The following is a 25,942-nucleotide window of genomic DNA, read 5'->3' as shown; positions in this document are numbered from 1 at the left end:
TGATGTTAAAAACACTCTTATTTCCTTTTTAGTTATGCTGCACAAATAACTAACCAGTTATAACCAGTCTCCCTGCTAATGATTAGGAATGTGTAACAATAATTGGCTCTTGTTATCAATCGTTTAAAAATGGTTCAATCCATTGACATCGTCAGCCTTTATACTTAAAGATGCTGTGAGAAGGATCTGTTTTTTTTGGCCTGCATCGCCACCTTTTGGCCCAGAGTCTCACTTACACCGTTGTGAAGATGTGACTTTTAACAAGGCGTGTTTGTTTGGGGAATAATTACAGATCGCATCAGAACAGATTTTCTTTGTTAAGACAACCTTTTACTAGATACAACGCGCTGAGGTAAGGTATCTGTTAAAAGTTATGTAGCGCTATGACAGCAAGTAAACACTGTCAGTTTGTATGTAGTTTAGTAGTCATCTATATTTAGTTCTACGGACAATAATAGTCTACCAAGCAGAGCTAACATAACCTCACTTTTCATTTTATTGATAGACTCTCAAGTTTGAACAGACCACTGCAGAATAACTGCTGCATGTGGGTTGAAATGGACATTACCACAAACAGTTTAGCACTGTATGCCTTAAGCTTGTGTTTTGGCCTTTAGCTTGTGCTCTATCACTCTCCTGTTTATCTTTCTTCTGCTCTTCTGTCCTTTTTCTGTCTGACAGTTAGGTTCCTGTGCCCACCATCATTGCAAAATTAATCACAGAATTTTTTTTTGATCAGAGAAAAACACAGATCTATCTCCTCACTACTCAACTTTGTCAGTCAGCATGGCGTTGTCATAGACTTGGGAAGCTAAGAAGTAGCATTTTAAATAACCTTTATTGGCGCTGATAATGTCATGAAAAGTCCCAAGGGAAAAAACCAAAAAGGTGGAGGACCCAAATGCAGATGGAAAAAAGAAACTTTATTTTAACTGAACTCAAAAACTTAAACCAAGCATGAAACTCCAACAAAAGAAACAAAAACCAAAAACACTAAGGAACTCACAAAAAGCACTGGAGACACTGGAGACACAGGAGGCACGATGACACGGCGACAGGAACAACAAACAAGGACAGCATACAATGAACCCACAAGAAACCTACTGAACACGGAGACTATATAGACAGGGAGTGATTGGCACAGGTGTGAAACAAGACACAGGTGAAACACATGAGGAGCAATCAACAAGGAGGGAAACACTAGGAGAACCAAACCAAACACAGAGAAACTCAAGACAGATACTAAATACATAAGAGACACCAAAACACTAGAAATGATCACAAGAGGACAAACACATGACAAGAAGCAAATCAAAACCACAAGAAGCACAAACTAAAGACAAGAGACACAGACATTCCACAAGACTAACACAGGTGACACAGAACCAGAACAGAATACAAAGAAACACAAGGGCAAAAACACAAGAAAACTCAGAAACGCAGAAACCAAAAACCCAAACCATGACAGTACCCCCCCTCAAAGGACAGATACCAGATGTCCCAAAAACAAAAAAACAAAAATCTCTGAAGGCCCAACTCGGGCGGGTGGAGGGGGCAAGGCCGGAGGGACACAGTACACAAAAAGTCAGGGAGGCCGGCCAGGTAGTGGGCCGCACAAAAGGCAAAGTTCAAAAGGCTGGCCAGGTGCCGAGCCACGCAAAGGAAAATGTTCAGGAGGCCGGCCAGGTGGCCAGCCACACGAGGGAGAATGTTCAGGAGGCGGGCCACACGAGGGAGAATGTTCAGGAGGCCGGCCAGGTGGCGGGTCACACGAAGGAGGCTGTTCAGGGGGCCGGCCAGGTGGCAGGCCACACGAAGGAGACTGTTCAGGGGGCCGGCCAGGTGGCAGGCCACACAAAGGAGACTGTTCAGGGGGCCGACCAGGTGGCAGGCCACACAAAGGAGACTGTTCAGGGGGCCGGCCAGGTGGCAGGCCACACAAAGAAGACTGTTCAGGGGGCCGGCCAGGTGGCCGGCGACGAAAAGCAACAGGAGAAGGTGTCAGCATGGAAGCCAAGCCAGGAGCAGGTGTCAGCCTGGGGGCAGCCGAGCGGGGCACAGGTGTCCGCCAAGGAACGGCCGAGCCGGTCTCTGGTATCAGCCTGGGGACTGCTGAGCGAGGCACTGGTGTCGGCCTGGGAGCCGGGCGAGGCACTGGTGTCGGCCTGGTAGCCGAGCGAGGCACTGGTGTCGGCCTGGGAGCCGAGAGAGGCACTGGTGTCGGCCTGGGGACAGCCGAGCGGGGCACTGGTGTCGGCCTGGGAGCCGAGCGGGGCACTGGTGTCGGCCTGGGAGCCGAGCGGGGCACTGGTGTCGGCCTGGGAGCCGAGCGGGGCACTGGTGTCGGCCTGGGAGCCGAGCGGGGCACTGGTGTCGGCCTGGGAGCCGAGCGGGGCACTGGTGTCGGCCTGGGAGCCGAGCGGGGCACTGGTGTCGGCCTGGGAGCCGAGCGGGGCGCAGGTGTCGGCCTGGGAGCCGAGCGAGGCGCAGGTGTCGGCCTGGGGACGGCCGAGCGAGGCGCAGGTGTCGGCCTGGGGACGGCCGAGCGAGGCGCAGGTGTCGACCTGGGGACGGCCGAGCGAGGCGCAGGTGTCGGCCTGGGGACGGCCGAGCGAGGCGCAGGTGTCGGCCTGGGGACGGCCGAGCGAGGCGCAGGTGTCGGCCAGGGGACGGCCGAGCGAGGCGCAGGTGTCGGCCTGGGGACGGCCGAGCGAGGCTCAGGTGTCGGCCTGGGGACGGCCGAGCGAGGAGCAGGTGTCGGCCTGGGGACGGCCGAGCGAGGCATAGGTGTCGGCCTGGGGACGGCCGAGCGAGGCACAGGTGTCGGCCTGGGGACGGCCGAGCGAGGCACAGGAGTAGGCCTGGGGATGGCCAAGAGAGGAGCAGGAGTCGGCCTTGGGACAGCCGGGCGAGTCACTGGGGACGGCCTGAGAGCTGAGAGAGTCACTGGGGACGGCCTGAGAGCCGAGAGAGTCACTGGGGACGGCCTGAGAGCCGAGAGAGTCACTGGGGACGGCCTGAGAGCTGCGAGAGCCACCAGGGTCTTGCCCTCCGAGCCAGGAAGGGTGCTTGGCAGGACCTCCAAGCGAGGAATGGTGCTTGGCAGGACCTCCGAGCGAGGACTGGTGCTTGGCAGGACCTCCGAGCGAGGACTGGTGCTTGGCAGGACCTCCGAGCGAGGACTGGTGCTTGGCAGGACCTCCGAGCGAGGACTGGTGCTTGGCAGGACCTCCGAGCGAGGACTGGTGCTCGGCAGGACCTCCGAGCGAGGACTGGTGCTCGGCAGGACCTCCGGGCGAGGACGGGTGCTCGGCAGGACCTCCGGGCGAGGACGGGTGCTCGGCAGGACCTCCGGGCGAGGACGGGTGCTCGGCAGGACCTCCGGGCGAGGACGGGTGCTCGGCAGGACCTCCGGGCGAGGACGGGTGCTCGGCAGGACCTCCGGGCGAGGATTGGTGCTCGGCAGGACCTCCGGGCGAGGACTGGTGCTCGGCAGGACCTCCGGGCGAGGACTGGTGCTCGGCAGGACCTCCGGGCGAGGACTGGTGCTTGGCAGGACCTCCGAGCGAGGACTGGTGCTTGGCAGGACCTCCGAGCGAGGACTGGTGCTTGGCAGGACCTCCGAGCAGGGACTGGTGCTTTGCAGGACCTCCGAGCGAGGACTGGTGCTCGGCAGGACCTCCGGGCGAGGAAGGGTGCTCGGCAGGACCCCCGGGCGAGGAAGGGTGCTCGGCAGGACCCCCGGGCGAGGAAGGGTGCTCGGCAGGACCTCCGGGCGTGGACTGGTGCTCGGCAGGACCTCCGGGCGAGGACTGGTGCTCGGCAGGACCTCCGGGCGAGGACTGGTGCTCGGCAGGACCTCCGGGCGAGGACTGGTGCTCGGCAGGACCTCCGGGCGAGGAACGGTGCTCGGCAGGACCTCCGGGCGAGGAACGGTGCTCGGCAGGACCTCCGGGCGAGGAACGATGCTCGGCAGGACCTCCGGGCGAGGAACGATGCTCGGCAGGACCTCCGGGCGAGGAACAGTGCTCGGCAGGACCCCCGGGCGAGGAACAGTGCTCGGCAGGACCCCCGGGCAAGGAGCAGGGCTGGGTAGGACCCCAGAACGAAAAGCTGTGCTCTGCAGGTCCTCAGGAGCAGGGAGTGGGTGGTGCCCTGCTGGTTGCAGGGTAGGATTGGCAGTCCTGACTGGCTGTGGGGGACCACCACGCCTCTTGTGGCGGCCTCCCCGGGTGCCAGGAAAAATGGCCAGTCTGGTTCCCCTCCAGGGAGACTGACTCTGGCCCTCCTTAATCCATTCAGGACCACGAAAAAAAGATTGAAAATAAGAAATTCTAGAACAAAAGTCCATAGAAAGTAAAAAATCTGCTGGGTCCTCTTTTGGTGGGTTCATTCTGTCATGAAAAGTCCCAAGGGAAAAAACCAAAAAGGTGGAGGACCCAAATGCAGATGGAAAAAAGAAACTTTATTTTAACTGAACTCAAAAACTTAAACCAAGCATGAAACTCCAACAAAAGAAACAAAAACCAAAAACACTAAGGAACTCACAAAAAGCACTGGAGACACTGGAGACACAGGAGGCACGATGACACGGCGACAGGAACAACAAACAAGGACAGCATACAATGAACCCACAAGAAACCTACTGAACACGGAGACTATATAGACAGGGAGTGATTGGCACAGGTGTGAAACAAGACACAGGTGAAACACATGAGGAGCAATCAACAAGGAGGGAAACACTAGGAGAACCAAACCAAACACAGAGAAACTCAAGACAGATACTAAATACATAAGAGACACCAAAACACTAGAAATGATCACAAGAGGACAAACACATGACAAGAAGCAAATCAAAACCACAAGAAGCACAAACTAAAGACAAGAGACACAGACATTCCACAAGACTAACACAGGTGACACAGAACCAGAACAGAATACAAAGAAACACAAGGGCAAAAACACAAGAAAACTCAGAAACGCAGAAACCAAAAACCCAAACCATGACAGATAACCTCATTTTAAAGTGTGGATTACAATCAAGCATATATCTAGAGGGAGACTTTTTCAAAATCACTCCTCACAGCCTCTTTAACAATTCCTTTGTCAATTTTTTACATTACGCTTTAGCGGCTGGACCTTACATCATCATCAAGTAATGTGTCACATGTCAGTCAGCAGCAGAATATCTACGACAATAAATTGAAGGGTATTACAACAACGCAGAGTGGAATTTGTGTGACACTGTAATATTATGCAAGGGCAGCAACACCACCGATGTGTCAAAACATTTGTCGAGGCACAGCGTCAAATTACAAGAGTGTCATGTGTTGGACAAACTGCAGACAGGAGCAGCTTTGCTTTAGAGCCAAGTAAGATCCAGTGACCATGTGCCAAAAATTTTTATTACTTCATTATGTCCAGAGATATCAAGTTCCAGTGACCAATTTCATATTTATCTTCTTTATCTACTTCAAGTAACTGAATAAAATGTTGACCCAAAAAACCTGTAAAGCTACTTATTGAACAGAGAAAATTCACAGGAGAAATTGAGACGTAATCTATAAAGAATCAGATCAATAAGTGGAATCAATAAGTGGTGTTGGTATCAATAAAATCTTATTAATTCTCAGCCCTACTGCTGATGGTATTGTTTGTGGCATCAATAAAGGACTTATATTGTGTTTTCTGCTCATTGCTGAGAGTTTTTCTTTTTCAGCAGAGAGCTGTGGGCACTTTGGGAAGATATAAACGTTTGAACTTATACAGCCTTACGATTCATTCAAATTTAACAAGAGCATTTTTGGCTTTAGCCTATGGGATAGAGCTACAACATTAAAATTTTCCATTTCACTACCATGCAGTAGTTTTTATCTTTATGAAGCAGGAGTATTTGTCTGTAAACTTTGCAATATCCATTATGAGGAGAAAACAGAGCTAAGACAGAGCTGTTCATCATTGAAAGTAGATTTACAGGAAGCAGGATTAGTCACAGAAGAAAACCTCACAAAAATGTCAAAAATAAGGAGATGGACTGAGTTATATGCATTGGAAGGGAAAGAGTAAAAATAAAAAGATGGCTACAAGAAATTGAAGTGACAGGAGAAGTGCATGAGACAACTAACAGAGGGTAGCATGTGTGAAGTTCACAGGTACAGAAGAGGAAAAGAGGAGAAGCATGAAGCTGTGAGTCAGTCTTCCTTTCAGGGACATAAACAAACATATGAATTAATAGAAACCGCAGCATTATTACACCACACTAAATACACAAACTCACCTGCCTGAGGTTCAAAAATCCTTGATGACTGTTCCAACAACTCATCTGCTTGTTGTCCCACTAACTCTCACTGAGACTTTACAGTAAGCAGACAGGCCTCTTTACACAGCACACAGTGAATTATTCAGCAGGCTGCCGCCGCTGCAACTTTAATGCTCCGCCAAACAAATAGTTCCCTCTAAATAAACATTTTACAAGCCTGAAACCTAAGGCTGCTTTGGAGAGGTGTCTTCAGATTGTCTCATCTTTAAGACTCTGTCAAATAATCAACTTGTGTATATTGATTTTTTTTTTTTTAAGAATTCTGAAAGCTGATTAAAAATACTGGTAAATGATTCATCACCATGTACCTCAATATTATCTATAAAGAAAAATAAAGGCTGATGCTAAATAATAACATTAGCTTCAATACGTAATCCTTATTAAAAACTTCTCTCTTTTTTTCCAAGCTTCTTATGAAACCCTTTTCTCTTCCTGTCTGTTCTCTCGTAGTTGTTTGGGTGTTTCCTGGCATGGGAGACAAGAAACGTGAGCATCCCTGCTCTCAATGATAGCAAATACATCGGGATGAGTGTTTACAACGTGGGGATCATGTGCATCATCGGAGCTGCTGTGTCTTTCCTGACCAGAGACCAACCTAATGTCCAGTTCTGCATTGTAGCTCTGGTGATCATCTTCTGCAGCACCATCACGCTGTGCCTGGTCTTTGTTCCTAAGGTCAGTTTCTATTTCAAGGAGCAGAGCATATACACCAGTCCCTGATAGATCAGCTTTGTTTAGACTTAAGTACTTTACTGTGAGTACATTTGCACACCTGAATTCTCAAAAATCCTGGGATAACATTGATAATGTCCTGACCTCTCTTTCAGTTTATCACCATGAGAACCAACCCAGATGCAGCCACACAGAACCGGAGGTTAAAGTTCACCCAGAACCAGAAGAAGGAAGACTCAAAGACATCCACATCAGTCACCAGCGTCAACCAGGCCAACACTTCACGACTGGACGGGCTCCAAACTGATAACCATCGACTCCGTATGAGAATAACAGAGGTCTGACATATATTTACACAGATTATTTAAGACGAAGAAATGTTTTTTCACTAATATGCATTCTACAAAAGGTCACAAAGCTTAGCACTTGATAACATAAATACAGACAGGGACACAAAGGGCACAGAAAAGCATCATATCCTTAGTATGAGGAGTGATTTATCACTGATGTGTTTACATGTTTTGCAGATCCACAAATATATCCACCATTTACACGTGTTTTAATTCTGTGTGTGCATTTATCGTGATTCATGACTGACCATTTGTAAATCTTCAGTCCTGCTTGTGAATTGTTGGCAGTGATGCTGTTTCTGTTCGTGACTGCATATCAGTTTACTGGGAGTCTGAAGATTTAAACGATAAGTCGTTATAAATGCACACACAGAATCAAAAAACATGGAAATAGTGAGTATATTTGTGGATCTGCAAAACGCGTGTAAATAATTTAGTCACGAATCTTTCCTCATACTAAGGGTGTAATGCTTTTCTTTGCCATTTGTGTCCCTGACTGTATTTATGTCATTTAGTGCTTTTGTGGGCTCCCACCAGGTACTTTAACACCCTCCCACCTGTCCAAGAACATGCTCAATGGGTTGATTTATGACTCTAAATTGCCTGCAGGTGTTCATAATTGTGTGAATGGCTGTTTGTCTCGTGGTGTGATTAAATGCCCAGGTTTGCCTTTTGTGTGCTGGGGTTGGCTCCACCCCCTCTGACCCCGACATAATATACAACGTGTATCATGAAACCTTTGTGCCTGGTTTCCATAAATCTTAGGGAAAGGTTGCTGCATGGGTTGAGTAAAGGCCATAAAATCTTAGGACAGGATGTGGTCAGAATTACTCTGTTATTATTCCTTTCAAGCAAAATAATTTACATTGTTCTATATGGGAAAAAAATTCTTCTTGCACTTAATGGCAGCACCAGCAGCCAAATAACTTGAAGCACTTTGCCACACGATCTAAGGATTTCCCTTGTGTCAAAATTTTTGCTTGTGTTATACTTAGGGATGCACGATATTGGATTTTTGCTGATATGCCGATATATCGCAAACCCCTTTTGGCCGATACCGATACTGATACCGATACCGATAATTTAGCTTATTTTTCAGATGGAAAATAATAATAATCCTAACTGAATAGCACCTTATCGGCTGTGTTTATCGGCAGAAATTTTCATATCTGCCGATACCGATAAACGTGTTTTTAAGCTTTTATCAGCTGATACCGATATTGTGCCGATAATGCATGCATCGTGCATCCCTAGTTATACGTCACTTTGGACATAAGTGTCTGCTTAGTGAAACTGTAGAACTATAAAACTGCAGAGCATAATGGGATCAAGTTTGTTCCTTGAAATCCTCAAACAAAAGAAATGCTTTTCATCTTTTATACATCATTTTCAACATCAGGAAGTCTCATCACAGCTGGTTATCCATTCCAGCAAACAGATCCTGAGTAGTCTGTTAACCTTAAAATATACAAAAACTTTAAAAGACGATATTGTGTCCCTCTGAGTAGCTTTAGGTTACTAAAAAAAAAAATCATATTTTTCCTCACCCTGTTTTTTTGGAGAACCCTTATTTCAGCCTCTGTCTGCTTCTTTTTAGCTGCTGTCTCTTTAAGGCCCCTTGCCCCACAAACCCCCTTCCCTCTGATTGACAGGACCTCTTAAGACCTGGAGGGGGCAGAGCTGCTCCTCTAATGTGTCATAAACCCAAAAGGAGGAGTGCAGATGGTCTAGTGGTCTCAGTTGCGCTCCATGAGGTTTGCCCTCGCGCAGGCGGGCTGGGTTTGAATCCAGCCTGTGGCCTCTTCCCACATTTCACTCCCTGCTCTTTCCCTGTTTCCTGTTTTATACACTGTCTTCTCCTCTCTGATTAAAGGCATGAAAGCACAACAAATAACTTGACAAAAATGAAATAAACTGATAAGGAGATCTGTATGGGACAAGCTCATTGTTTCACTGAGTCTTTTAAAGACTTTGTGCCATTTTTAGAACAGACTGTTTTGTGAAGTTTACAGAAATGTTCAAGGATTTCCTCAAAAACAAATATGCAGCAATTTCTAAAACTGCGCACATTAAGTATGGACATCAAGCGTTGTAACTTTATACCCATGCTTTGTTTTGTTTTGTTTTGCTTTTCTTTTGAAAAGTTGGACAAGGAGTTGGAGGAAGTGACCATGCAGCTGCAGGACACCCCGGAGAAAACCCCCTACATCAAACAAAACCATTACCCAGACGCCAACAACATCCTCAGCATACGCAACTTCACAGATGGCAAAGGTGAGACGTTTGCTTTATTGGCTTACATCACTCTTTACCCACAACCTGTGTAACCAGAGCTATTAGTGGCTTTCAGCACTTGTGAAATTTGTTACATAAAAAGGCTTAAGTAGTAATCACTGCAAACTAGGTTTTTCATTTATTTATTTATTTATTTATCTTTTTATCTATTTGTTTACGTTATTTTATTTATTTATATTTTTTATTTTTTGCAAACTCATTTATCTGAAAAATGAGAAAATTATGTAGAAAAAAATGACCAGAAAGTTTTTTTTTTTTAGTCAAAGTGCTAGTAAGAAAATGTTTTAAGACAACAGCCAAAAAAGTGTTTCTGCTCTCCAGTTCAGTGAATATGATCCATGTTAAATCCCACACAGCTCATCATTTCTTTCTCAGTCACTGTTTGTTTCTGCTCAGTCCCTCTGCCGGTGGCTGTAGAGTAAGTTGCAGCAGCAAGCCAACATTAAAATTATAAAAACCAAGTGTTGTAACGTTGTAATTTAGTTTGACTCATCTTTAGTGAGTAGTCCAGGGAGTTCATCACAACTCAGAGTTTTTTCTCAAAAAATGGCATTACTGAGTTTTACCTCCTCACTAATCGTGTGTCAGGTTTGCATGTTTAGCAGCCGTTGCAAAGGACTCTCATGCTGCATCTCAGAGCAGCAGATTGACGGTATAACTTGATGCTTTTTTCACTGCTCTCGTCAGCTGCAGGGGAGGAAGGGAACCAAGAGCAATCTGTCTGACAGCCAGTCTGTGACGTCTTTGAGAATGAGTCATAAGATTAGCAGTGGTACCTGCATGCTTCACTGCTGTTTAGCAAGTTTAACACTTACTGTAGTCACACTTTAGAAGGCTCCTGTTAAAGCTCACACCTTCAGAGTTAGACTCAAAGTGGATCAAGACTTGAGTTGAAAATAATTTATTGGTGTTTTGTGCTGGCTGAAGTCTAATTTATAAAGGGAGTGAGAAACGATGGAAGAAGGAAAAAATAGAGACAAATTATATGTTAGAATAAAAAAGTGCATTTAATTCATCTCCTTCCCAGGGGAGAGTCTTTTACCATTTACCCTTTCATTATACATCCAGTAACACAAGCAGAAAGATAACTTGATTGATTTCCACTTTTGGCAAAAAGTAGAAATTTGTCTTTGACTTCTGTGTGCAAATACACTTCATAAATGCTACAGGCAAATCAATACAACTACATCTTCAACATTATGATGTGGAGACCCTCAAAATTAAATCATTGAACAGTTCCACCTCAGCAGCATCACTTTGCATCAGGCTCCATCTGAACAGACACAGGGTGATTGGGATATACAGCAGCCATATTCAGCACGTCTGATGCACAGTCCCAGCTCAGAGTTGCTCTCAGTGGGGGGATGTCTAATGGTTCTGTCTGATTTGAAGAAGGTAAGGGAGTAAAACAGCTGCGCTGGCTCTGCAGATTGGGAGTAAAGTGAGCTGGAAGTGTTTGAGGAGTTCCTCATCTGTGAAAGTTAACAGTTATACAACAAACAGAAAGCATTTAGAGGGTACGTTCTTAAAGCAATGAGTCTAATCCTTCTTTTTTGTGTGTCCCTGTTTCCTTCTGCTCGCCAGTCTTCTTTTTTTTACCTTAAACATTACACTCACCTATCCAGTGTTGGGCAAATTACTTTAAAAAAGTAATTAGTTTTAGTAACTTGTTACTTTCCCAAAAAGTAATTGAATTAGTGACTGATCAGTGACTAATTACTCCTTCATCAATATAATTTGTTAATAGGGAAAGCAATTCTTGTGTGACTTTTAGAATGGAATAGAATAGAACTTTATTGTCATTGTAACAAGTATGACGAAATTGAAGTCACAGCAGCATACAAGAAAACAAAAGTAAGAAAGTGTATAGAAAGTGCAAAAAGGTCCATAAGAAAATAAATGATGACAGCTTGTCCATCATTCTCCAGTTCAGTCAGCCTCCACCTCCACAGGGTCCAGGACTGAGCTTCTTCAGCAGTCTGTTCAGTCTCTGTCTCCTGTATCCTGTCTGCTCACAGCAGGTGAAGCTCTTCCAATGTGGTGTTGGTGTCTGATGTTAGCTCCTTTAGCCATGTCTGTGAATAGCATGACGCTACTCTGCCCTCTGGTATTCCCTCTGTTGCTGGATTAGCACAGCTAGCTCGTCCATCTTATGGAGATAGATCTTACATTCCCAATAACGATGGATGGAAGGACAGGTCCATGTGGTCACTTCTTAGCTCACACCTGAAAACCGGCACGTCGTCCTCACCCCCTTCTCCTCACCTTGTGGGAAGACATCAGGCCTTACACCAGTTAGCATTGACATGCTACAGGCTGCTAACAGCTGAGTTCACATGTAAACAATGCAGCCATGGTTACATGTAGGATCTCCAGACAAACACAGAAGAAAAAGTAGTAAAAATATCACTGAAGCCACAAAAAGTTTGGTGTTCATGACCAACAAATGAGCAATACAAAGTAATGATCCACTCCAAATACAAAGATTACGAAAAAAGAGATGAAGAAAATTACAAAAAACAAAGAAGAGAGTGATGAAACAAAGAAAAGAGAGCTGCTGCAAAAGGCAGCCATAGCCAACAGGGCGGCGCCTTTTTTTGCCTTTTTTTTTCTTTTTAAAAACCTTCAGTTTCAAGCAGGTTTTGCTCTGGCTCATAATGTTCACATGTATGTTCTTGCCTTTTACATCCATGGCGTTAATGTAGTGCCTAAACTTCCATCCTGAAAATGCCAGTTTTAACCCAACAGACCTCTCCGGACTCACGCAAATAAAATTTGCAGCACCTGTCCTGTGTCTGGCAGAGCGAGCCAGGTGAGATAGATCTGCCAACACTCCCAATTCAGGAGGGATTCTCCCACTTAACCCTGTCTTCTGCTCCACTCCCAACTTGTAATTTCTCCAGATTACGCCCTTATTTTTACGTCTGGTCCTGTCATTTCTTAAGATTTTTAAAGTCAAAACAAGTCGGATACTTGTGCCGTACATTCAAACCTCAAAAAGCATTCACCCCTCTCTCTGTAGTTGGTTTGATCCAAAGACGCTGCAGGAGATCCTCTCTGACTGCAGGTTACACAGACACACACAGGTAGCTGTGTAATGTTTGTTGTGGATAAGTTTACTTTTGCATCAGCTCTTTATTAAAAAACGTGTCAACGTTTACTTAAAGAAGGAAAACCACATTTTGATTTGCAGCTCCTCTCTTGTGTCTGGCTGAGTGAGACAGTTGGGATGCATGGTACCGCGCCTCATTTCACTGCCAGTAATGATTGCGGTGTTATAACATTTGAAACAGTAATTGATTAGATTACCTGTTACTGGAAAAAGTAATGCCATTATTTTATTCCCAACACTGCACCTAAGGGACACTACACCCAAGGGACACTTTCCCTCCGATGGTAGTCCGTGTATTATCTGCCTTTAAAGGAATTGTAATTTAATTTATATAACAGCAGCTTTTTTTTTACAATTTACAGTATGGCTGAAGTGTGATTAACATTTTTTTTTTATCCCAGAAACATTTACAAACAGTTAAACTATAAAGCTTCATACTCTAAACAACCTTAAAAGCTGCTTTGACATTTGAAGATTAACATTACAACACGTGTCTGTGTCTGTGGCACAATCAGTTGATGGAGCTACTGGGTGTTTTCTTTTTATGGAAACAGATAGAAAAAGGTAGGATGTAGTATGTTGTGAAAGAGATTCTTGACTGTGTCAAATTTCCCTCCAAATATGGCAAAGCTTAAGAAAATACGTCCTCATATTTTTCATTTTATGAGGAACATCTTGGTGAGGAACTGCCAGCAGCTGGCAGCTGACACCAGGCTCTCTTTAGTGAAAGTAAAATTTAAATAGTGAAGGATCATAAAAATAAATCTATCTCAGACTGCTGCTCTTTAAGCACTGTCTTCATTACTGTTAGGCTGTCAGCAGAGCTCACAGACAAATATAGCTGATGCTTCTTTTTGAAATTATTCAGAGAAAGGTATTATTTTGTAAAACAAATAAAAATGTGATTCATAATTTGTATCCGTCATCTATAAATAATTTAAGCCTGGTTAACATTTTTTTTTGCATAAAATAAACCTGAACGTTCTTGTATTTCATCATCAGAAAGTCTGACTTTACTACTTTTTGAATGCAGAGATGTGTTTGAGGCTCTGGATAAATGAGGTAAATGATAACGATACTGAAAACAGATAAAAGTATAAATGAGGCAGACTAAAAATTATAAATGCTGCTGACAAACATCAGTCTGACACACGTTATGCAATAAAATCACAGATCGTTAAATCTCCATTAAGATCAGCAGCTTATAAACTCTTCCCAACATCAATCTGCCTCCACTTTGCGGTCATCATCGTCATCATCTTCATCAACATCTTTGCCAGCTCCTTCCTGTGGTCATCAGCATTCAGAAAAGCGCGGTCTTAATGTGTTGGGGGGTGTGAATGAGATACTGTTATAAGAGTAGAGCGTCGTGTCAGAAGCGATTACGCTCACTCACATGGTGAGTGTTGATCTCTCTCCGGCTGTCCTCATGAATATGCACCAGCACATGGAGAACACCAGAGGATGACAGATGAGGTGTGGTTTTCTGACACACCGGCCTCTGAGACCTGACTTTAGGCTGAAAGTCAGAGATTGTTAATTAACAGCACTAGGAGTGTTTCATATGATGTTAAAGTCTGTTTGGTTTTCCTCTGCTGTGCTGCAGTGGTGAATCTTCTTTCTGACAGTTTGTCCAGATGTTTCTTTAAAAACTCCTCAACCCCTGACCTCTTCAGAAGTAATGGATCCACTAATGCTTACATTGGAATTTCCACTCATTGTGAAATCACCTTTTTTCTGAGTATCTTTGAATGTGTCAAATAATCTGAGCAGCCTGATCTCAAAATTATTGAATCATTAGTCTTGAATATTGAATGAGTTCTAAGAAAATGTGCAATGAACAGTAACTGGAGAACTGGACCTCTGATTGTTAAATATTGCTTTATAGACAAGAGATATACTGATGTGTTTTTTTCAGGGTTGATACTGATAATTAGTAGTCAAGAAGGCCAATAACCGATATTTGGAGCTGATATTCATGTACAGTAAAAGTGAAAATATTTGCATGAAGAGGTTAAATAATACAAACTCCAACACTTAACTTAATTTGAACTCTTCAATTAACTTCATTTAATACCTTTAAGCATATCTTTTATGGTATGATTTTATTTTGCCTATTGTGATTTTATTTTATTTTAGCTGTAAAGCACTTTGAAATGCATTGTGAATGAATTGTGCTCTACAAATAAACTTGCCTTGCCTTGCCTTGCGTTATGTTTATTAAAGAGTTTGAAGGTCTTACAAAGTTAAATAAAAACTTAAAATAATAAGTAGCTCCCTAAAGTTTTCTAGAGTAAGAAAACTTTTGCAAATCTTCCTATCAACTGCCGTATCTAAAAAAAAGGGCCGATGCCAATACACTTCAAAATGCCAAACATCGGCGCTGATAATCGGCTGACTGATAATTGGTCTATCTCTATTATAGACACAATATAGATATCCATAGTTTCATCTAAAACTTCATGGCCTTCATTTGCAGTTTTTGCTGTTTGAATATGTCATTTTTAAGTTTCTTAAAGTGTATTTAGATGTCAGATATTTCCAACCTTTGTTTTGTAATTAAGGATATGGCTGGAGTTCATTTCAGAAAACTTTGACTGGCTTTTACACAGACTGTAATGTATCATAATGATTCAAATTAGAAACTTTTTACAAAAGGCAAAGGGAAATCCAGGACCACTGGCTTAGATGTAGACAAACAATTCATTGTTGATCAAGGTTAAGTAAGAAGCCTCTTAGAGCTAATAATTTCCTTTTAATTTTCTAAACTTAAGTTGTGTTTGAAAGAAACGCTAAAGTCAGTCTTTGTAATATGCAAGCTCCAATTAAATTCTTAGTCAGGCCCGGCTGTGGTTCCTCTACAGCCTTTTTTGTGGCACAGACTCTGAATCCATGAGAAGTGTTGAAGTACTTGTGTCTGTGCTCTTAACACAGCTCTGAAAGCTACAAGGTAAGGCTTTTTCCCAGTGCAAACACACTCAGTCTGCTTCAAAGGGGTTCAGCGAGCTCAGGTGTCCAATCAGGGCATGCAGTGCTGTGTTCAGGGAACCAGGTCGGCAAGTTCAGAGGAATCTGGAACAAATGAGGGAAACCTCTTTACTCTTCAGGTGGAGATTTCTAAACAGTAATGATCTACTGCTGTCTCTTTTCTGTTTCAACTTTAACACCTGCCTCTCGCTGCAACATCCCTGAGCATACAGGGATCATCCTGGGACTCCCTGAATAAGCACTATTTGTTTTTATTCGTAATGACTTCCAACCTTACTTTCACTTTGTTTCTGTCTCTGCTGTGTGAATTTATCCAAACTAAAATGTGTTATGAAGTTATAAAACCTGTCACCACGAGAAAGGAAACCAAAAGACTTCAAATCATTTGACAGATATCACTGACCCTTTGTAAGATCTCTGCTATGACTATGACTGCACCTCATATAGAATCTTCTTATCTATGTTCAGAATGAAAAGAGGCTTGAGTTCAGGTTTAAAGACAGAACTCTTGTTTTACTGTGTGAAAACTTCACCTTAACTCTTTCAGAACTAGAAAGTTATCATCTGCACTAAACCTATTTTGCTCAACTTCCTGTTTGCATCAAGGTGCATTCTGGGCAATGAAGTCCTTTTAATCAACTTAAAGCTTTGGCTATGAAAGCCTGCTCTTACTCTTGCAGTCAATAACAAAACATATAACAAATAATATTTAAATAAAATCTTTCCTCTTTAAACTGTTTATTTTGAATTAATTTGTCTTAAGTTGAAAGTTAAGCAGTAACATACAGTAGCCGGTAAGTGTCAGATCAATTTGTAAAAGCCACAACACAAACACCCAACAGACACAGAAAAGTGAGTAAATGTTTGCTCTCTTTTAACTTCAGCTATGACAAATATAGCTATAATGCTAACATAATGACATGATTGCTTCTTAAAGCAAAAAAATAGATGGCACATTATTATCAGTGAATCAAGAAATACAAGTACTATGAAGGATACCCCCCTACAAAGTTTTATTTATCAAAGCTGAAGTTAAAAAATGAACTCTACACTTTACTTGCAATTTTTCTGTGTCCAGTGGGATGACTGACCTCTTTTGACTTCTGTTGTGTTGTAGCTTTTGCAAATCGTCTGACACCTTCCGGCCACCATAGCAATGGGCCCAAATCAATCCTTAGTCTGTTTTTTTTATTTGCCAAGTGCCAGTTTACCTCGATGCACTCCTTCCTGACTTCACATCTCATTGTAAAATCGAGGCTCTTCTCCCATGAAGTCGTTGAAATCTGGTAGCATCATCTGTCAGACTGCAAAATGTAAATCTAATATAAGCCAAGTGTGACTCATTTACACTCATGTGTGTTTATTTTTACTGCTTTTTTAAATCCTTGTGATTATACTAACAGTCTGAAAATGGAGTTCTGTTCCCGCTCACAAACACTCTGTCTTTACGAGCAGCTGAAGAAACAGATGTGGATTCAGACTCAGGAAGGCTGATCTGAAACTTCCCTTTTGTGTCACATCTTAATCGCTGTGGTAGGCCATCTAACAGAGTCCATCGTATGTTTATGATTCTTATGTGTTTCCAATACAGACGGGGAGAAGTCGATACTAAAGAACCATCTGGAGCAGAAGCCCCAGGCGCAGTGGGGCTCCATGGATCCTTCCAGAATAAACAGAGGTCCCCTAGAGGATATCAACTCGCCTGAACAGTGAGAACTCCCATTTCTTTAGCACCTCTACCCCAGCCTCTTTCTTCCTGCCCTCCCTTACGTCTGTCTTGTCAGCTTTCTCATCAGACTACACGTCACATGTATCGCAACCACCAGCAGCTCTCAGACGGTTGCTCTGGCAACAGCAGCTCTGTGAAAGAATTGAGCAGCCCTGCACTTTTCTCTCCCACGCACAGCGACATACATTTAAACCGTGTAGAGTGCATGTGTAGTCTCTCACCACCAGAGCAAGAGGTGCACTTCAAACACCAACACACGCAGGTACAGAGTGCACATTTAGACATGACGCTTGTCGATTTGTTGTCCCTCATCCCATCAACACAATCATGCTACGTCTGCAGATACACATCCACTATGCATGAGGCTGCAAAGCTGAAGGATGATGACTTCATCAATGGGGGGGGGACACCTCATACATCATTGAGAGATCTCCCTCTCAAAGTCATTTAACCATAACCAGGAGAAAAATGTACAGCGCACAGGGATGGAGAAGTGAGGGGCAGCAGACGAGGGGGTGAAATATTCAAAAGGGGGCAGTTACAGAGGGAGAAGTATAGACTAAGAGAAAAAGGGTGTTCAGATAGGAAAGAGAGGCAGGAGATAAGGAGGAGGAAGCGCAGGAGAGAAAGAAGGAGGTAAGAGACTCACAGAGGCTTATGTAACCAGTGATTTACAGCTCGCATTGGGAAGCAGCTCTGAAAATAGACAGGGAGGAGAACAGAAGTAAAGGAACACTCGGAGCTATTCCCATGCTGCATGAATGTTTGATCACATGGAGGGAGGAGAGATGAAGAGGCAGAGACTGAGGAGATAAAGAAGAGACAAATAAAAGAGAAAAGGTAAAGGCGGATGGTTTATGACATGATGAGGTCCAGGAGCATGTTGTTATTACGGACGCTGTCTGTCAAATCTGATCACAAAGAAATTACAGCAGACTGAATGGAAACTGTGTTACCATCATAGCAACAACAGATGAGGACAGCTGGCTTCACCTAGTAGATGCATTTTCTGGGTCTCCCACTGAATAAACCTGAATTTTCCCGCTTCTTAATTTTTTTACATAACTGGCATTTGGTTATGTAATTTACTTGCAAATGGCTGGAAGTGGCGCAAGTACTGGCGAGGTAGGGTGCAAACTGTCACAGCAGGCAGAAGCATGAAATGTTCTTTTTGTAGGATGATCCCAGAAGCTGGGAGGCATGGTGGATCAGCAGTTTAGCGAGGAGGGGGGAAGGAAGAGAACAAGGGTGCCAAAGAATAAAAGAAAACAATAAGAAAAATTTCAGGGGGCTTTCTTTGTTGTGATCCAAACTTCCTTTGACTTTTTTTTAGCTTGATCCGTGAAGCCGAGTTGTGAATTAATCAAAAGTTTGATGAAGCTCCTGCAAGGACATTTTAATTGGCAGTGAAACAGACAGAAGAGGAATAATTTCTCTAAAGTTAATTTATATTTAAAGATGAGTTTCTTGGTCAAAACACACATGTACAGAACAAAAGATCTGACGTTCCACTTTGTCCACAGGGGGCGCTGAAATTAACTCAAGCTGAAAATTTCCAATAGAACTTGTACAAAATAACAAAAAAAAAAAAAGCAACAATCCTGTTAAATTACTAGATTACCAGACCTGTGGAGTTGGAGTTGGAGCTGAAGTTAATGGGGCTGTGAGGAGTTTCTAAGTGATTTCTTTAAATAATTTTGTTTTGATGGTGGACACAAGAGCCTAACTGTCAGACAGAAAAAGGACAGGCTAAACTAGAAAAGCACTCAGAGACTGTCTGCTACAATTTGGTGTTAGTTGTAGGTTTGTACGATTATTTGTTACCTGACAGTGTTTAGAATTATGATGACCCAGTACATATTTCATATTCTGGATCTTAGTATCCAGAATATTGCCAGGATCTGGATCGTACTTTTAAATCTGTCAGAAATTATGGTGACCTTGTCTTGTATTGTTTTGCAAAGCAATCAGGCCATATATTATATATGCATATGGTGAAACCAGCCCTATCTCACAATGACAAAGAATCCTTTAAAAAAAATCCTGGATCCAGACAGTGATCTGGATCACCTCCAAAATGTAAACACTTCTTTCTTATCCTGATTTGAACATTTCCTGAAAATGTCATCAAGAGCCGTTTGTAACATTTGGGTTTTGTCGCTCTCAGTCAAACAGACAAACTCCCAAAAACAACCTCCTTGGCGGAGGTAATAATGAGCTAAAGACTAAAACACAAGCTAAAGGCTAAAACAAGCTAAAGGTTAAAACGTGAGCTAACTGTTTGTGATAATGTTCATTCCAACCCATGTGCAGCAGTTATTCAGCAGTGGTCTGTTCAAACTTGATAGTCTATCAATAAGATGAAGAGTGAAGTAACGTTAGCTCTACTTGTTAGATGGCAGGACATAACATGCATTCACTAACAATACACATTACAGACATGTCTCAGAGCACAGCTGCGCTACATATACATAACTACAAAACTACGATACAAACTTACGTTTGCTTGTTGTCACGTTTCAAAAAACAGCACTACATTACTCTTGATTAATGGTTTATTTAACTTGTTTGTTAGACTTCTGGCCAAAAGGTGTCACTGCAGTCTAATTAAGACAGATCCTCCTCCTTACAGCATCTTTAAAAAGTCACCCAGGAAATGAAACTAGAATGACAAGAACCACAGATTATTAGTACTTGAGTGAATATATTTATTTTCAATCTCTGTGTCTAATCTGATTTCTTTTCTTCCCTCTCTGCAGCATACAGCGTCGACTGTCCTTGCAGCTGCCCATCCTTCACCACGCCTATCTACCATCCATAGGAGGGGTTGATGCCAGCTGCACCAGCCCCAACGGCAGCCCTGGTTCCAGCCCCCGCCACAGACACATGCCCCCCTCCTATCGGGTTATGGTCTCTGGCCTGTGAGCTTCATTCCCTCCCCCACCTGGCTCTTTGCAGAGGAGACATATATGGTTCTTTTTTTCTACAATGAATAGACTGATATCATCAGCGTATGTGCGTATTTTGTCTCAGAACAAGGAGGACAGGGGTCGAAGTGAGGGAGGGGGGAGGGCAAAGTTTCACTCTTCACACCTCTTCACCCCAGCCTCTCTTGAGAACTGAAACCCTCGGTTAGGAAGGGGTGGGAGGAGACAGAGTGGGCACTGGATGACCCATACAAACTCCCATGATTCACAGCAATGTCCCCTTGTTCAGCTGCTCCCCTTGCATATACACATATGCACGGTCAAAGGAACATTCACAAACACACACACACACATGCAAAAACACGGTGACACCCCCATCAGTGGTGGAGCAGCCCTGACCTGACGTGTAGCCTTATCTGCTTCAAAGGGGGGAGGTGTCTGTTACTGTTCTCTATCTGTTGTATGTTGAACTCACTGCTAGATGTGAGCTTTTCATCTGACGTGAGTATTCACTGCTTTGGTGTGGAGACGTGAATTTACAAAACCCAACAAAGGAAATCATCCAATCTACTCCTGTCCCCTTCCCATCCTTATGGAGACATGTAAATATCTTCATTTCTGAGTTTGATGTACTGTAAGCTTTGTATATGCTGTGAACGGACAGTTAGAGGGGATGATACTTTGGATCTTGAAACAGAGGGAGGCTATTGTGGGAATTTCCAATGGGAGCTTATCGGCCATGGCACCCCAGGAAGAATTAGACGTGTATGAAAGAGATCTGAAGTGGTTTGTGCAACTGTTAAAAAATTAGCTCATGGGCAGCAAACTGAGATACATGAAAGCTTTGTGAGTCACCGAACATAAAAAGGCACCACAGAGCCTTTCCTCGAATGAGAACTAAGATGCACACAGCCCTTTTTTTTCCACTTTGCTAAATTTTGCAGCACAGGTTTCTTCAGAGATTTCACACCAGGCTTTGCATAGGCCGGTCATGTTTTTACAACTCGCTTCGTATGTTCTCAGAAAGCATGAAACACAGAATATTGATGCTATGCCTTTTTTCAAAGGTCTCCAAGGCTGCATATTTTTAGAAAATAGAGCTAAAAAGACACCACAAGAGTGTTTCACAGTAAATTGTGTGTGTTGTATGCCAAGAAATGCACACAGACAGAGGTACACATCAAACGCAAGAGAGCACCTTATGAAATCAGGTGCTTTTCATTGAGTGGTCTTCATAGACTGTTACGATGTCCGCCCCGGCTAACCAGCACAGAGGAGGGTGACTGGGTTTGTGTCGGTGGCAAAAACAAGACACAAGACTCACACTTGGCATAATTCTTTGAGGAGAGAATGAACTCAAGAAGGGAGCTGGAAAGGATGTAGGTCTACCACTTTGAAGTCTAGTTTGGATCAACAGGTTGACCTGAATTTCCATGAGTGGTTAAAAAAGGGGATGCACACATGAGCCTCGTGTTAGAGCCCCGACCGGCTGTAGCTTTCAGTTCCAAGACACTGACAGATCATAAAGCACAGACACAGGGCTTTCTTTCATATCGAGTGTCATGAAAAGTCACTTCACACTTAGCAACAGTGAACGTGCCTCAGTTGCTTTTGAAAACTGGGCTGTGGGATTCAGCCCCAGACGGCTGCACTGGGCTAAAACGGTCATCAGCACAGTGTTGTCATTGTTTTTTGTACAACTGTCCTCGTGTTGGAGAAAGGAACAGGGACTCCAGAGAAATACAGAACTCTATACGGAGTGTGAGAAAGTGTGTTCTCAGCATATGTTTCACCATTGGTGTCTTGGTTTTTAGTTTTTAAGGCGTTTGTTGAGCGCTGTGCCTGTTGTCTTATATTGTAGCCTGCAGGACCCACACTACATAAATAAGGTGAAAATGGCACTAAAACTGTAACAAACATCGGCCACACATCTGTATATTGTACAACGTGTCATAGATTTATTTCAATTCAACGCCTCAATGCATGGGACAGTGTGGGAGAACGTGGAGTGGACTTCCTCTTCGAGAGAGTATCCGACCAAAAGGAGTCAGTCTTCAGTCAAAAGGCCAGTCAAGGATACAAAGAAGGAGTGGAAGCAAGCTAGCAGAGGTCCACCTGCTATTGGACATATCAGGGTGACTTCCTGTGAGAGCTCCTCCCCCTTCCAGCCCCTGCCGAGCACAGGGGCAGGGAAACCCCGAGCACAGACCTCCAGGGGGTCACGGCTTCTCCCGCACCTTTTGCCAACCAGAGAATCACGGTCACTCTACAAGTGAGTGAGAGACATTGTCAGAGGGTTGGTTCTTCCTTCAGGAGAACAAAAAACCAACTGCACATTTTATATATTACATTCTATGTGATTGTGTACAATTTGCTGATACCCTGATGATGGTGTCCATGTATGGATATTTGGTATTTGGCTTTCTCAAGACGGCATGAAATGAAATGTATAATTCACAGAGTTACCTCTGTTTTTTGCAACTGTCGTGACAAATCCACTTTGTTGTGTCATCCTCTCACCTACAATTTGGTTTTCTGTTCCTTTTACACTTTAAGTTCTTTTAACCTGTTGATCAGTTCACACACGTCAATGCCAAGATTCTCAGTGGACGAACATCATCATATCAACTATGCTACTGGTTTAGCAGTTATTCACTGAGGGCAATAAAGTGAAAGTAGTAGCAAACGATCAATCCTGATAACCCACTCCTGGCATTTACCAAATTACAAAATGAATTTTTTAAAATCCATCTAGAATGCCAAATGCAGATCATCAGGTATGGTTCTGTTATTTTTTAAGACGCGCCCTGATTTCTTTCTCCTCTTCTATGATTCATTTGAACATTTCCTTTCGACATAGATGATAAATTGTTCAAATGCAATTGTGATGGGTCAAGGGCTCATTATTTCTTGTAATAATTAACATCATGCTGATGGTTGGTATTTGCCACAGGACTTTTTACCTTTTTTTCCGTTCAAAAGTGACATATACGTATATGATTATAACTCTGTATGTGTCGTCATCAGGGTTTCTGGAGAACACGAAACATACATGTCCAAAAATATAACAACATGACGTATATATTTAGTGGAAAAACACACACACACACAGGACCATACTGTTACTGTTTTTGTCAGTTTGATATGTGGTATCACATGGAGTTCAGTTCAGTTAAGAGTTTAAATGGTAAACAAAAACCTACGTTAAATGCAAAATGTTTAAGAGGGGCAATAACTTGTTTTCTTATTACAGAAAGAATAGAGAACTATATATATGTATATGTAAAAGATCTTTACGTAAATTCATTTTTACATAGGAAATATTTCACAATGCGCCACAAGGATACTTGGAAGTCATTTTTTTAATTTACAGTATCTGTAACTATGTTATGTACAGATGAGGTATAGATATGAAAAAGTTGTATAAAATAAGTATCACACTCGGAACACCTGAACATTTTTGAAGCCATTAGTTGTTATGGGGGGAATTTGAATAACATTCTTCTTTTATTGTCTGAATGTTATGGACAGCCTTTACTTTTCACATCATCGTTAAATAAAGTGAGACTGAAAATAATACCGTGTTTGTCTCGTCTTCACACACACGCGCCTCTGAAGTCATTCAGCTGCTTCTTCAAAGCAGATTTGCTTTTATGCCGTTTATTCAAAGACAGGCAGTCAAGAGAAGAAACACCATCTGGACTCTTCAAGTTGCTTAAGAGGACGTCGGTAAAAAATGATAAACAAATGTGTAATCTGCCTCTGAAGTTTACCACCTGTTAGCTAGCTACAGTGCTTTAAAGACAGTCACACAGTTTATCATGTTCCCACCTCCACAGAGAGATCTCTGTGCCAGGTGAGGAGGCAACCACTGCTCAAACATATTAAAGGAATGCCTGATATGCAAAGTTCAGTGACTCTCATGTCACTGTTTGTACTCACCACTCATCCTTGCTTCTCTAATTTGGCAACAGAGCTGTCAGTCATGGCACTGCGCCCATTTTTGGCTCCAAAATCAAATTAAAACTAAACTTCTTGGAAAAATGATTACCCAGAAAGAAATCAGAGTGATGAGATTTTACAATAATGATAGAAATTATATCCAACAAACATTTTTTTGTCTTGTTTCTAATTTGTTCCTAAGTTTGACCCACATCTAATCTGTTCCCCATAAGAATCTGGCTGCAGACCTCATCTCCCCAGCCCCGCCTAATTTCAAAATAAAATCACTGTTCACTTTAGGTCTGTAATTTCTGTTGTGAATTAATGTTGGTCTGATGTTTATGTTAGGATTAGGGTTAGGGTTACTGTTAGGGTTAGGGTTAAGGTAACTGTTAGGGTTAGGGTTAGGGTAACTGTTAGGGTTAGGGTTAGGGTTACTGTAAGGGTGAGGGTTACTGTTAGGGTTAGGGTTACTGTTAGGGTTAGGGTAACAGTTAGGGTAAGGGTTACTGTTAAGGTTGGGGTTAGGGTTAGGGTTGCTGTTAGGGTTAGGGTTGCTGTTAGGGTTAGGGTTAGGGTTGCTGTTAGGGTTAGGGTTAGGGTTGCTGTTAGGGAGAGGGTAACAGTTAGGGTTACTGTTAGGGTTAGGGTTGCTGTTAGGGTTAGGGTTAGGGTTACAGTTAGGGTTAGGGTTACAGTTAGGGTTAGGGTTACAGTTAAGGGTAGGGTTAGGGTTAGGGTTACTGTTAGGGTTAGGGTTACTGTTAGGGTTAGGGTTACTGTTAGGGTTAGGGTTGTTGTAAGGGTTAGGGTTACTGTTAGGGTAAGGGTTTCAGTTAGGGTTAGGGTTACTGTAAGGGTTAGGGTTACGGTTAAGGTTAGGGTTAAGGTTAGGGTCACTGTAAGGGTTAGGGTTAGGGTAACTGTTAGGGTTAGGGTTACTGTTAGGGTTAGGGTTGCTGTAAGGGTTAGGGTTAGGGTTACTGTTAGGGTTAGGGTTACTGTTAGGGTTAGGGTTGCTGTTAGGGTTAGGTTTAGGGTTGCTGTTAGGGTTAGGGTTACAGTTAGGGTTACTGTTAGGGTTAGGGTTGCTGTTAGGGTTAGGGTTGCTGTTAGGGTTAGGGTTAGGGTTAGGGTTAAAGTTAGGGTTTTGGTTAGGGATACTGTTAGGGTAAGGGTTACAGTTAGGGTTAGGGTTACTGTTAGGGTTAGGGTTTCTGTTAGGGTTAGGGTTACAGTTAGGGTTAGGGTTACTGTAAGGGTTAGGGTTACAGTTAGGGTTAGGGTTAGGCTTACATTTAGGATTAGGGTTATGGTTGCTGTTAGGGTTAGGGTAAATGTTAGGGGTAGGGTTACAGTTAGGGTAAGGGTTGATGTTAGGGTTAGGGTTACTGTTAGGGGTAGGGTTATAGTTAGGGTTAGGGTTGCTGTTAGCGTTAGGGTTACTGTTAGGGTTAGGGTTACAGTTAGGGTTAGGGTTAGGGATACTGTTACGGTTAGGGTTAGGGTTGCTGTTAGGGTAAGGGTTACAGTTAGGGTTATGGTTACTGTAAGGGTTAGGGTTACAGTTAAAGTTAGGGTTACTGTTAGGGTTAGGGTTAGGGTTGC

At 43.2% G+C, this 25,942-nt stretch overlaps 1 protein-coding gene across 1 annotated transcript in view; it reads left to right on the top strand.

The window, feature by feature from the left end:
* Window positions 1–23,913, top strand: part of gabbr2 (gamma-aminobutyric acid (GABA) B receptor, 2) — a 246,884-nt gene extending 222,971 nt beyond the window's left edge. The window contains exons 15-19 of the mRNA XM_074686458.1: window positions 6,770–6,994; window positions 7,147–7,329; window positions 9,486–9,615; window positions 17,328–17,445; window positions 20,225–23,913. Of these exons, the coding sequence (XP_074542559.1) occupies window positions 6,770–6,994; window positions 7,147–7,329; window positions 9,486–9,615; window positions 17,328–17,445; window positions 20,225–20,390 (822 nt within the window). The 3' untranslated portion in view covers window positions 20,391–23,913. The remainder of the gene's footprint in view (window positions 1–6,769; window positions 6,995–7,146; window positions 7,330–9,485; window positions 9,616–17,327; window positions 17,446–20,224) is intronic.
* Window positions 23,914–25,942: the final 2,029 nt, after the last annotated feature.

This window comes from Halichoeres trimaculatus, unplaced genomic scaffold (genome assembly GCF_033239565.1).
Source record: "Halichoeres trimaculatus isolate MK-OKI-2021-1 unplaced genomic scaffold, fHalTri1.1 fHalTri1_scaffold_14, whole genome shotgun sequence".
Taxonomy (NCBI): domain Eukaryota; kingdom Metazoa; phylum Chordata; class Actinopteri; order Labriformes; family Labridae; genus Halichoeres; species Halichoeres trimaculatus.
Note: the sequence above shows the minus strand (reverse complement) of the source record. Positions and strands in the feature narration are given on the sequence as shown.